The sequence below is a fragment of the Boleophthalmus pectinirostris genome, unplaced genomic scaffold (assembly GCF_026225935.1).
Source record: "Boleophthalmus pectinirostris isolate CB_2022bp ecotype Guang Dong unplaced genomic scaffold, ASM2622593v1 HiC_scaffold_8, whole genome shotgun sequence".
Taxonomy (NCBI): Eukaryota; Metazoa; Chordata; class Actinopteri; order Gobiiformes; family Gobiidae; genus Boleophthalmus; species Boleophthalmus pectinirostris.
Genome location: NW_026571515.1, coordinates 7,968,178 through 7,981,233, shown reverse-complemented (window position 1 = coordinate 7,981,233; position 13,056 = coordinate 7,968,178). Strand labels below are relative to the sequence as shown.

The 13,056-nt window shown below is 42.0% G+C and overlaps 1 protein-coding gene across 1 annotated transcript in view; it reads right to left on the bottom strand.

Moving 5' to 3' along the window:
- bsna (bassoon presynaptic cytomatrix protein a) overlaps positions 1 to 13,056 on the bottom strand; it is a 231,293-nt gene that overhangs the window by 46,924 nt on the left and 171,313 nt on the right. Inside the window, 2 exon segments of the mRNA XM_055166407.1 lie at positions 2 to 2,467; positions 8,174 to 8,587. Of these exon segments, the coding sequence (XP_055022382.1) occupies positions 2 to 2,467; positions 8,174 to 8,587 (2,880 nt within the window).

The following is a 13,056-nucleotide window of genomic DNA, read 5'->3' as shown; positions in this document are numbered from 1 at the left end:
GCGATGTGGGCCCAGATCCTGTAGAGTCTCTTCGTAAAGCCGAATTAAAAGTTTGAGTTGAGAATTCCGCTGTTGCTCTTCGAGGTGAACGCGTTGGACTTTGCAGTGGCGGCGATGGCGACAAAGGAGGGCTAGTGCTACGATAATAGGTTGTATACTTTGGCGATCGCGGTTCAATTATCCTTTCCGCTGATGACGTTGAGCTGTCTCGGACTTGCACGCCTCTTGCATCTCCAACTCGTCTCGTAATAACCTCCCTTTGGCTGTAGGCTTGGGTAATTTCTGCGATTTTGCTGCAAACACTTGACACTGTGGCCGATGATGTTGCCGTACTCCCGGTATGCCTTCCATACATACTTGACTGGGTAGTAGTCATAGTATGGCTTGAAGTTGTTTGTGAAATAGTAACTGCATCCCGGGCATAGACACCATAGGCAGCAATGGTAGTGGCAGCAGCAGTTGGAGTTATACCATTTTTTCCCGGTTGGACCTTTATTCCAGCTTTATGTCCATCTTTTGCAGAAAAATGCTGGGTCACTCTCACATCCGGTATTCGTCCACCAGTTTCGGCAAAGGACACCGGCGCTGACATCTGGGTAGGGCTAGTTCCTGGTGTTAAAAGAGCGTTACTTTGTTCGAGAAGTTTTGCGAAAGCAGAACCGGTATCTAGCAGCTGTTTGTCTTGGAACGCGCTTTCAATTTCCAAATCGACTTGCTCGTCTGTGGCTTGTTGCATTTTGGTGATATTTTGAGACGTTTGGCGGATTTCTTCGTAAATATCTGTCTCAGTTTCCACTGCTTCGTTGTCATATCCACCTTGGTCTTGGTCGTAATCATATTCGTCATCGTAGCCTTGTCCGTTCACGTCTTCTTCATAGTATTGATGCCTAACTTGTTGCTGCTGTTGTTGCTTTTGCTGTTTTTGAAGCAACTCAGCTTTTCTCATCATCTCCTCATAGACCTCTTCCGCACTTTTTAGCGGTTTCGATGTTGAAGATGGCGCGGTAGTCGTAGTTGTACTTGACGATTTCTCTACTTGCGAATACAGCGACATGAACGTTGGCAAGTTGTAATCGCCAGCGGATTTGTACTTCGTCTCGTATCCTTCCGCTTCTGAATCTAAACTTTGCGGCGAATATTCGGACGCCGATGACCGATGTAGCTCCTCCATTTCCGCCGCTTGCCTTAGCTCCTCTGTTGGCGACGCGTCTTCGATCGGCGATAAGTTACTCGGAGGTGTCTTTGACCTCTCTCTTCGTCTTTGCGCTCGTAACTCCTCCTTATCCCGTTTGGTTTTGCGAGCAGTGCTTCTGATCCTTTGCTGCTCAACTTCTCGCATCTTCTCCTGCTCTCGCAACAACTCTTCCTCCTCTCTGAGCTCGTCTTCTTCGGATGAATCTTCGATCGTCGGGAGCAAAGGACCGTGCGACCTATGCCTCGCCTTTCTTTGCTGTTTCGCCTCTTCCAGTCTCTGCCTCCTGCTCGGACTGCTATCGCTATCTTCCTCCATTGAAGAGATTGAGGTTGGAGATTGCCCCGAACCGTACGATGACGAAGTAGGTGGTATGCTGGATGAGTAGTCACCTCTTGATCTCTCCTCTGGCGATCCTGTCAAGCTTTCCATTTCAAGTTCGGGCTCTCGATCTAAACTCAAGTCGTTTTCATTGCCAAGCTCCATGTCTCTGTCTCTGTAGCTATTCGTATTGTTCAGCTCGATGGTCTTGAATCGTCGTAACCCGCCCTGGGAAGCCATCACATCTTCTTCTCCCTCCTCCAGCGACCCTTTGTAGACATCCGTACTCGATTTAGTCTCCTCTTCGAAACTGCTGGAGTGATGTTGCAGCCTTCGCTTCTCCTTTCCTTCTCCAATGTGCTTGTGGTGACTCTTCTTGGGTTTCTGGTATCCATATCCTTCATCTTCATCCTCGTCCTCCTCCAGTTCCTCCTCCTCCTCGATGTCTTCATCTGCGCTCATCTCCATAATCTGACGCCTCATGAACTCCTCGTCCGTCATTTCCGTGGGCTCCATGTCTTTTTCCTTTTTCTTTTTGTCCTTTTTGTCCTCTTTGGTTTCCTTACGCTTGCTCTCCCAATCTGGCGTGTCCTCCTCTTCTTCTTGAATCTCTTCCAGCTCCTCATCCGAATCGTAGGAGTCCGGCGGGATTGAAAGACTACGCGGACGAAGGTCTCTGTCTCTATGTTTACGACCTCTACGATCCGGTTTTTCTTCGGATAAACTCTTCTCCAGTAACGGGCGCATGCTGCTTTCCAGTTTGGTGATTTCAGAAGGACTTGGTGGAGATCCGCGACTTGTGATCAGGCCTCTTTCGCTGAGTTTCATCTCCTCTTCCTGGATCAAACCGGTGATTTCGCTGTGGGAGCTGGAGATTCCGTCGGAGGAGTAGCCGGTGTCACTCAGGCTTTGGGGACTGCGGGACAGGTCTGTGGTGCTGCTGCTCTTTGTGTCCTGAGGAAAAAGTAGAGAAAACATAAAAAATAACATTAGTTGCAGGGAGGGAAAATTTGAGAGTTTTTTAATGAATGAAGATAGTTTTTTTTAAAGACCATACATTTATTAGGTTAGTTTATTTGCCATTTGTAGTTAAAGGTACACTGAGCAACTTTTCTAGTGGAGATGTTATTGCTTTGCCTGGAATGTTCCAAGGCAGGGGTGCCCAATACATCGATCCCGATCTACCAGTCGATCGCCAAGGTCGTGTGGGTAGATCGCCGTGTCTTATTACTCGTCTCTGACTCGATCGCATTTGGACTCAGTCTTGTCTCTCACTCAAGGTCTGACACACAACAAGTGCGATCATATTTCATTACGGCCGCTATTGTCAGCAATAAAATTATACAGGTGTGCAGAGAGCGTGTGGGGCGTCTCAGTGCAGCCTGTGCGCTCATTTGAAACCCGCGGAGACTCTACGGCGCATCACAAACACACACGCTCCCTATGCACGGCTCGTCTGCGACAGCGTGTGCCCTCGTGTACCAGCGTGCATCACAGGGCAGGTTCAACTTCCTAAACATCCTACCTGTCCATCTGCCTCACGTCAGCACGCCGCCCCTCGCCTTTTCACGCTCTCGCTCCTTCCTGCGTACAGCCAACACAAGCCCCTCCCACAGTGCGGCTGATTAGAAGAGCAAGACCAAACGTGAAGCAAAAACGAGTCTAAATTTGTGTTCCAGTGTTGGCACAAAGCAGGTCTACAGCATAGAGCGGATCTACAGAACAGACCTACTGCCACATTTGGCTGAAGTTTGTCTAACAAAAGTGCACAAATGCATCTGTGTTTGTCACGATGTGCGTTTGGTTTGGTAAACGTGCAGAGGCTGGTAAATATCACTGCAAAACCAGAAAAGAATGCAACTCCAGTTTGGAACTTTAAAAAAACAGGTTTAAAAAGAAGGGGTTCTCAAACTGTGGGCGAGGGTCCAAAAAAGGGGCACAGAGTGTTTCAGTGCAGTTTGCTTGGCTTTGTATTAGGTAGATCATTTTGACTTAGTCATTTTGTAAGTAGCTCACATGCTGAAAAAGTGTGAACACCCCTGTTCCAAGGTATGGCATTAAACATTTAGCATTTAATCATTACAAATGTTTCTATTGTTCAAAAGTAGAATATTCCGTTTGGGAATAGTAGCAACTCTCCACAGATCTGAGCTGTAATGTATCGTAGAGCTGTAATCCGCTTGTGTCCCTTGTGAAAGATAGATTTTAATTTACACTGTGGAACATTCTAGACAAAGCAATAACATTTCCATGGAGACAAGCAGGTGGCAGCAGATCCTCCACTAGAAAAAACTCAAACTGCACCATGATTCATTAAAAACAACCACATACAAACAAAAGACAATCATTACAGACGACATATGAAACTGTGAAATAAACGAGATACTTTAGATATTTTATTAGAGTGGAACAATAAAGAAATGCTTACAATCGAATCAGATGGTTTGCCCACATTTAGTATAAAAAGTAATCTATGTTTTTTGAGTAGTAATAGTGTTGATACGATCTGTTTGTGATAAAATAGTACACATGCCAAAGTATATTTTTCACCCCCAAATTCAAATTACAATGAAATAAATTTGACTCTGCACAACTTTCAGACGCCAGAGTGGAGTTTGGGCACTTTTAACATCAACTAGCATGCTAACAGCACACCATCCTTACTTCCTGGTCCGTGGTCAATAAAAACACTTTAAACTGAGATGCAGACGATACACAAAAGTCATACAACATATCTGTGCTGGGGCAAAACAAACCTGACTTGGACAAAATAAATTTGCTTAATTGGACTTTATTACATGAAAAACTAAATGTTTATAGTTCCTTAAAGTACATTATTTTTGAAGGGCTTTCGTTATGTGAACACTTTGCCTAATTTTTGACTGAGTTAAAGTTATTGTATGTAACTTTCTGGAGGTGGAAAATCAGCTGCATGATTCTATGAAAATACAAGTTTAAAGCCATACTTTGACTTTTTTCCCCCATGAAGACATCTATGTTTTATGCCATAAAGTCGCAACATTTTCATTGAAACAAGCAAGAGGAGTCAGGTTTGTGGAGATAAAAGCCTGCTCACAATAACCCTCTCCAGGCAGGCGTTGCAGATTTGCAACAGCTAAATTCCAATTACCTACTAACTCCACATCCATATTTTATGAGACTTTTTTTACTCAGGAGCCTTTTCTCCCATCCATGCTGATAAACGTGGACGAAGCAGACTGTGCAAGAATGACTACTGTGGGCTTCTACCCTGTGTTTTTAAAGTTTCATTCATATGTTAATTCACCCTGTAATCCCTGTAACATGTGTATGTTTCTGGACTTTGGAGTGTCAATGGAGTTGGGATATGATGTCATATGGACTGTGAATGTATATGGGACAGATAAGGGGTGTGTCTCCAACCTTTAGCATATGCCAGTCTGTTATGGGACACGTGTTGGGACAAAACCGCTGTGTATGTTTCCATGAAGATGTTAACTCAACAGTTATGCTGGTATAAAAGGCACCCAGTTTTTCTGTGCATCAGAGGGGGGGAACGTCGACCGCGTTGTCGAGGGACGACGGACGCACAGAGACGCCGCGTAGGCAAATCACGCTGAATCAACTTGAATCTTGAGACCTGTACCTGCCTGAACGAATAAAGAGACATGTCTGAGAACTGTTCTAACTCTCCAAGCCTCTTTCTTAAGATCCTCTGTTCAGGCTGCCTCCAGGAGAAGCTGACACTACACACAAACAGTCTGCCAGAAGTGCAAAGTACTTTTGAGCTTTACAAAGGATAAAAACTGTTTCTTGGAGTACCACACGAAAAAGTGATCTATACCAAGTTGTTTTGGTTGTTGTTCTGCCACTGTAAAGCTGTTACACTGTGCTTTTTGTTTTCATTGTTATGAAAAGTGATATACAAATAAAGTCTTCAGTGTTAATTTACCACACCAGGCCAATGTTGCAAATCTGAAACATCCCAGAACGCATTGGACCTGAAGGTCTCTCAAAAAAAAAAGTCAGGATTATATATTACTACCACATATGATAATTTTCCCCAAATATCAGATTTTTCCTGTTACTAAAATTTAATTTGAGCTTGAGAGGGATAATTTTTTTTTAGTTTTTCAATGCTATAAAACATCCATAATGAGAAAAAAGTGATATTATTTTAGTCTATTTTATGAGTAAAAAGTTGCATATTATGGCTTTAAACATACATATTGCGATTAATACTTCTAACGTCACTTAACTTAACACTTTCTGTTCCTAAAATACATTCACGTGAACACAGCCTCATCGTCCAGTTCAAAGTATAGGCGGAATACCAAAGTCACTTATCTTTTCATTTTCTCAAACTGCTCATGACTCCGGTGCTGGTTTATATTCCGGGCATTTCTCCGTTTGAAAAGGCACACAGCAGCGTTCCTTTGCCTGGCCTTGGGTTTAGCATATTGATAGCCTGCCAATCTCCCCATATTTCAAAAGGGACTCTTATTAAGAAAGGGCCTTATTTCACCGCTCGGGCTGCGTCTGTCCTCCGGGCTCAACGCACAGCGCCACTTGCCACCTCAGCGTTCTACGGCGAAATCAATACAAGTCTCTCCAGCTAAATGGGAAATCCAAGAGGGAAAAACACAGATGGGGAAGCGGGGAAGCGGGTTTTACAATGTTTTCGGGGGGTGGGCTGATAAATATAGAGTCATTATCGGGTATTGTTGTTGTAAAATTGAGTATTTTCAGTTAGTTAAAGGTGCAGTGAGTAACTTTTCCGGTGGAGGGTTCGTCAAATGCTTTTCTTCGTGGAGATGTTATCGCTTTGTCTGGAATCTTTCACAGTATGAAACCTTTCTATCTTCACGGAGACCAAACCAGACCAAGTTACAGGCCAGATCTGTGGAGAGGCGACCCCGCTCACAGTCACAGTGTGTTTTTCTAGGTATTTTTGAGCTATAAAACTACGGAATGTCATACTGTGGAACATTCCAGGCAGAGCAATGACATATCCATAGAAATAAGAAGTTATACAGTGCACCTTTTAAAATAAGCGTTAGTGTTTTTTTTTTTTTTTCAGTGTTAAGCATGAATAGAGAAGCAAAAGCATGAATGTGGCAAAAATGTTGCTCTAGTGGTTGTAAAAAATGAAATCTTCAACAAGAAAAGCAGGTCTGAATGGAAACTTGACCAGATCAGTTCTGAATCTGGGCTTAAAGGTCCCATTTTAGGCTATTTTCTGATCTATGTAAAAATGTTTCCTCTTCATAAATAAACCTAGAATTGTTTAGTTTCATTCACACATGTTTAAGACACAAACCCTGCTTATTTAGACTCAAACAGAAAACACTCTGTTCCACCTTGTGATGTCATGTGGTAATAGAGGAAGTGCTCCACTCTGTTTTTAAACTCCATACACCTTCATTAGAATCATTTGGATGATCCCAGGCCTGGAACTGCCAATCTCTACTGAACTAAAAGTAAAACGCAGCTGTCATGACTAGGGCTGGGTATCATTCAGAAGTTGCCGATACGATACGTACCTCGATACAGTGAGCATACGATTCGATATGATTAAATATGATATATTTCAAATCGATTCAATACAAAATACAAAAAATAAAAAAGGCTATATCGTGGCTGTGTTCATATGAAACACAAACCTTTTCATCATCAAAACAGTGAAAATGTCAAATGTGTTGCACAAACAAGTTTCCTTCTTCTGAACAAGCAACAAAACTGTGAGCCAGGCTGGCGTCACCTAGTGCCTCCACTCAGTTTCATTTCTCTCCAGCGACTAGGTCAGGAATCAGAATACACCAGACGGTTTGCAAGAACCTTGGAAGTGCAAGTCTGGGCAACAGCCAATCAGTTAGGAGCCTTACATTCTGTGTTGGCAATGATTCCTGAGATCGAGGATTTAAAGCCGGAACAAAGAGAATGTTTTGTGAATTTCATCAAGGGGAAAGACGTTATTGTCCTTCTTCCTACAGGATTTGGGAAAAGCTTAATATACCAGTTAGCCTCGTTAGTGGTGCATTACATATGTCACGACCAAATAACAGCGATTGGTTAAATAAAAGTACCCGCCTACTGTTCGAGAGAACAAATGACTGACCTAATGCTGTGAGGTTAGATGGTTTGTCCACAAAGTGTAACCGGCTAATGAATCAGGATTAAAAAACTGTAGCTCTGTAACAAAATAATTTAGTAAAATATACCAAATAATACTCTTGGTGATATAATGATACAGCTGCCAGCGATATCGAAACTGTATCATCACATTAAACGATATGATATGTCGATATTTCAATATTTTTGCACACCCCTAGTCATGACATCACAAGGTGGAACAGAGCATTTTGAGCTTTGGAGATGTAAACAGACTAATAACAAAGGATTACTCAAACGTGTGAATGAAACAAAACACAACTCCAGGTCTGTTTTTAATGAGGTAACAGCTCACAAGTGCCAATTCTGCATAATTTAGGACCTTTAAATGGATGTACCTAATTTTTACCATCTTAAAAATGTTCATGTTACCCTCAAAAGCGGCTTGTACAATATATCTGACCTTGGGCAAGACACATTTCTCAAATATATAGAAAATAACTGAGTACAAAGCCTTTCAATTTTCCTGCAGAGTTCTCTACAATTACAGAAATAAAACGTTAAACTTACATCATAGTGTTTGGACTTCTTGACTTCTTTGATCGGTGTAATTGGCTCCTTCTTAGTCTCCTTCTCTTTCTCTGGCTCAGTCTTGGGTTTCTCTTCCGTTTTGACGGGTTTGGTCGCCTCGGGTGGCGCGGTGGTCGTAGTGGTGGTAGTACCGGTCTTGGCGTCGCTCGCAGGTTTGGCAGAGGTGGGCGACGGTTGCTTCTGCCCCGGTTTAGCCCCCTGCGCCTGGGTGGTGGGCGGTTTGTGGAGGGGGCTCTGTTGGGCCGACGGAGGTCCGGAGGGGGTGTGGTGGCGAGGGGAGCCCATGGGTTGGTGCTTGGGCGAGGGCAGGGGGACGGGCATCGGGGGCTCGTCCAGACCACCTCCGGACATGAGGCGCTGCGTCTGGCAGTTCAGGCACAGCCACTCCTTTTTCTGAAACACAAGAGAAAAGGAAAATTTGTAAGATGCAGTGAAAAAAAAAGTTTAAGGCGCATTATGTTACAGTTCTGGCCAGCATCATTTAGCCACATTACCCTGCTGCTATGTAAACACAAGCACTCCCCTGTGAACTATAAACACCTCTGGGAGTCCTAAATGTTGTCATAATTCTTGTGACAGTCACAGATGATTAAAGATGAGCTTAATGTGCAGTTAATGTGTTTCTTTATGGTCAATTCCTCACTGCTCAGAGCTGAGAGGTGAGCTGTGAGTGTCAAATGAAGACACTATGGTAGCCCAGACAGGCTGGCGTCACCCAGTACCTCTGCTCAGTTTTTTTTTCTCTCCAGCGACTAAGTCAGGAATCAAAATACACTACAAGGTTTGGAAGAATCCCGGAAGTGTGAGTTCAGGCACCAGCCATACATTCTGTGTTGGCAACGATTCCCAAGATCGAGGATTTAAAACCGGAACAAAGAGAAAGTTTGGTGAATTTTAAAAGATGTTATTGCCCTTTTTCCTAAGAGATTTGGGAAAAGCTTAAGACACCAGTTAGCCCTGTTAGCAGCGCATTACATACGTCACAACCAAATAGCAGCGATTGGTTAAATAAAAAAAGTACTTGCCTACATTCGAGCGAACAAATCATAATACTGTGAGGTCAGACGGTTTCTACGAAGTGAAACCGGCTGAAGAATCAGGCTAACGGTTTACACGATACAGCTATCAAGATCTGCAACTGCAACTTTACTTATAACGCCCTTTAAAAACAACACAAGTTGACCAAAGTGCTACAAAACATCATTAAATAGAAGCAATGAAACGACATATGAATAAAAACTGAGTCTAACAAAAACAATAAAACAATAAAACAACAACTAATAAAATATCAATATCTCAAACTGTGCCAAAAGCCAAAGTGAACAAGTGCGTTTTAAGAAGAGATTTAAAAACAAGTACAGAAGAGGCTTGTCTAATGTGCAAAAGCAGCTCATTCCACAGTTTGTTGGTGCAGCCACCGCAAAAGCTCTATTGGTACATCCCTACTTATCTATATTGCATTTAATCAATTACAGGTTTTATTGCTGAAAAAACAACATGAAAAACATGCATTCTAACTGGGCAGGGTCACCTCTCCACAGATCTGACCAGTAATGTGGATATTCGTTTGACATCATTCTGTGGAACATTCTCTAAGTCACTCATTCGTTCATGACAGACAAAAGTGCTGCAAATCAGTCTAAATAAAATACCTTGGTTTGACTTTGATATTACACTTCGATAATTTGACTATTTATTTATTTATTTATTTTACTTTGTTCCTTCCTTTGACGTCTTTCAAAAGTTACTGACCACTGCAGACGGAGAACAAGAGCGGAAATAAACCAGGACTAAAGGAGCTGGGGCTATGGAGATCCTGACCCAGTTCTTGTCAACTCCAAACTCAAATGACATTCACTAAATCTCTCTCCCACTGACGACGTTAAAGCACCGTCGCCGCATTTCTCCAACAATTTCTTCCACTGAACCTGACTGGTTTTGAGAGTGAGTTAAAATCCCGCAGAAAGACTTTTAGTATCACTGTCATGATTTAACCATTATTTTTTATTGAACAGTATCGAATTGTTTTGAAATATATCGTATAATATTATAATATGTATCGTATTGTAGCCTATGCATCGAGGTTTGTATCATATTGTAGCCTATGTATCGAGGTTTGTATCGTATCGTGGTCTATGTATCGAGATATGTATCGTTTTGTAGCCTATGTATCGAGGTTTTTATCGTATCATGACCTATGTATCGAGGTATGTATCGTATTGTGACCTATGTATCGAGGATTGTATCATATTGTGGCCTATGTATCGAGGTTTTTATCGTATCATGACCTATGTATGGAGGTATGTATCGTATCGTGGCCTATGTATCGAGGATTGTATCATATTGTGGCCTATGTATCGAGGTTTGTATCGTTTCGTGGCCTATGTATCGAGGTTTTTATCGTATCGTAGCCTATGTATCGAGGTTTGTATCATATTGTGGCCTATGTATGAGGTTTGTATCATTTCGTGGCCTATGTATCAAAGGTAAGTATTGTATTGTAGCCTATGTATCGAGGTATGTATCGTATCGTAGCCTATGTATCGAGGTATGTATCGTATCGTAGCCTATGTATCGAGGTATGTATCGTATTGTGACCTATGTATCAAGGTTAGTATCATATTGTAGCCTATGTATTGAGGTTTGTATCGTATTGTAGCCTATGTATCGAAGTTTGTATCGTATTGTAGCCTATGTATCGAGGTTTGTATCGTATTGTAGCCTATGTATCGAGGTTTGTATCGTATTGTAGCCTATGTATTGAGGTTTGTATCATATTGTGCCTATGTATAAGGTTTGTATCATTTTGTGGCCTATGTATCAAGGTTTGTATTCGTATCGTAGCCTATGTATCGAGGTTTGTATCATGTACTGTGGCCTATGTATCGAGGTTTGTATCGTATTGTGGCCTATGTATCGAGGTTTGTATCGTATCGTAGCCTATGTATCGAGGTTTGTATCATACTGTGACCTATGTATCGAGGTTTATATCATTTCGTGGCCTATGTATCAAAGGTAAGTATTGTATTGTAGCCTATGTACCAAGGTTTGTATCATATTGTGGCCTATGTATCGAGGTAAGTATCGTATCGTTATGGAGATCCTGACCCAGCTGTCACACTATCATAATACAGTTCTTGTCTCCAAACTCAAATGACATTCACTAAATCTCTCTCCACTGATGACGTTAAAGCACCGTCGCCGCTTTTCTCCAGCTATTTCTTCCACTGAACCTGACTGGTTTTGAGAGAGTCAGGTGTTAAAATCCCGCAGCAGAGCGAGGCAAACGAACCCTGCGCACTCAGACTCAAGACTCAGATGCACTGGGGCCGGTGTGGAGCAGAGCTAACTAAGCACAACTGACATGTTCTCGTGAAAAGGCCAAGGCAGAGACGACAGCTGCAGAGCGCCGCTATTAGGCCCCGCCTCACTCGCGCACTAACGCTAACGCACAGATCGTACTGAAGGAAAGGCTGTCTGCGGCGAGCTCCGGCACGTTAACAAACACATCTGAACCAGAGCAGAGCTGATCAGACGGTGTCATCGAGTGTAACAGTGACTCAAATGTAAGAGGCACTCAGATATTAGCACTGGGTCACAGCTCATGAGTACTACTATTTTGACTTAAAGGTTGTATGGAGGATTTTTTTTTGTTTTCAAATTGTCAATGAAAGTTTAAAATACCCTTACAGAAATGCAGCAGCCTTGTAATTATGCTGATTAAATAAAATAGAATGAAAATCTGTCATCTGTGGACATAGTGAGGGCAGAGAAACATCAGCCAATAGATAACAAGGCTACCTCATTTTCTATTGGCTGTAAGGTTGTCAAACTCCCTGCCTTTCTAGTGTAACTGATGCGCAGGGATTATTTGGTTTATGCAGCGGTTCCTCGAGGCTTTTTTCAATTGTAGTTTCCTCGCAGTTCGCACAAAGTTTGTTGAGATGATGGACAAAAATCCACGACCAGTTCGCCACAAACGAAAGTCTGTTTTTGATGTCGCTGAAAGAAGAAGAGAAGAAGAAAAGGAGCAAAGCCAAACACGTGATTCTTGGAGATCTCTTCCAGCGATTGCGCGAATTAAGCGTCTAAAAACTGACGTGCCGGTCGTTAAATTATTTCTAGACAGGTCACTTCAGCAGTAATTCTGAACACATGCTGGCTGTAAACAAGTGATTTCTAGAATAAGGAGGCGGGAGGAGGTGTTTCTACTGAGGGAGCTGTGGAGGAGGAAGGTGGTGTCACGCATGCACAACATTTGAAAAAGGACTGTTGCTGTATTTCTTTTCCCTTTAAAAAAATCCTCTATACAACCTTCAATTTAAGACCAAATTGGGGGCGACAGTGGCTCGTCCATCAACCAAAAAGTCAGAGGTTTGATTCCCACTCAGACCAAGTTCTGTCTAGGGGTTTGCAAAAATATCGAAATATTGATATATCGTATCATTTAATGCGATAATACAGTATCAATATCATGGGCTGCTGTATCGATATATCGCCAAGAGTATAGTTTGGTATATTTTGCTAAATTAATTTGTTACAGCGCTACAGTTTTGTTGTTTGTTCAGAGGAAGGAAACTCATTTATGCAACAAATTTAAAATTTTCACTGTTTTGATGATTAAAATATTTGTGTTTCATATGAACTTTGCACAAGAAGTGGTTTAACAAAGACTTTTAGAATCACAGCCATGATTTAACCTTTATTTTTTATTGAACCGTATTGAATCGATTTGAAATATATCATAGAATACTATAATATGTATCATATTGTAGCCTATGTATCGAGATTTGTAGCGTTTTGTTTTCGTTTGTATTGTTTTCGATTATTCTTTAGTTACACGATGCATTTATTCAGCAATT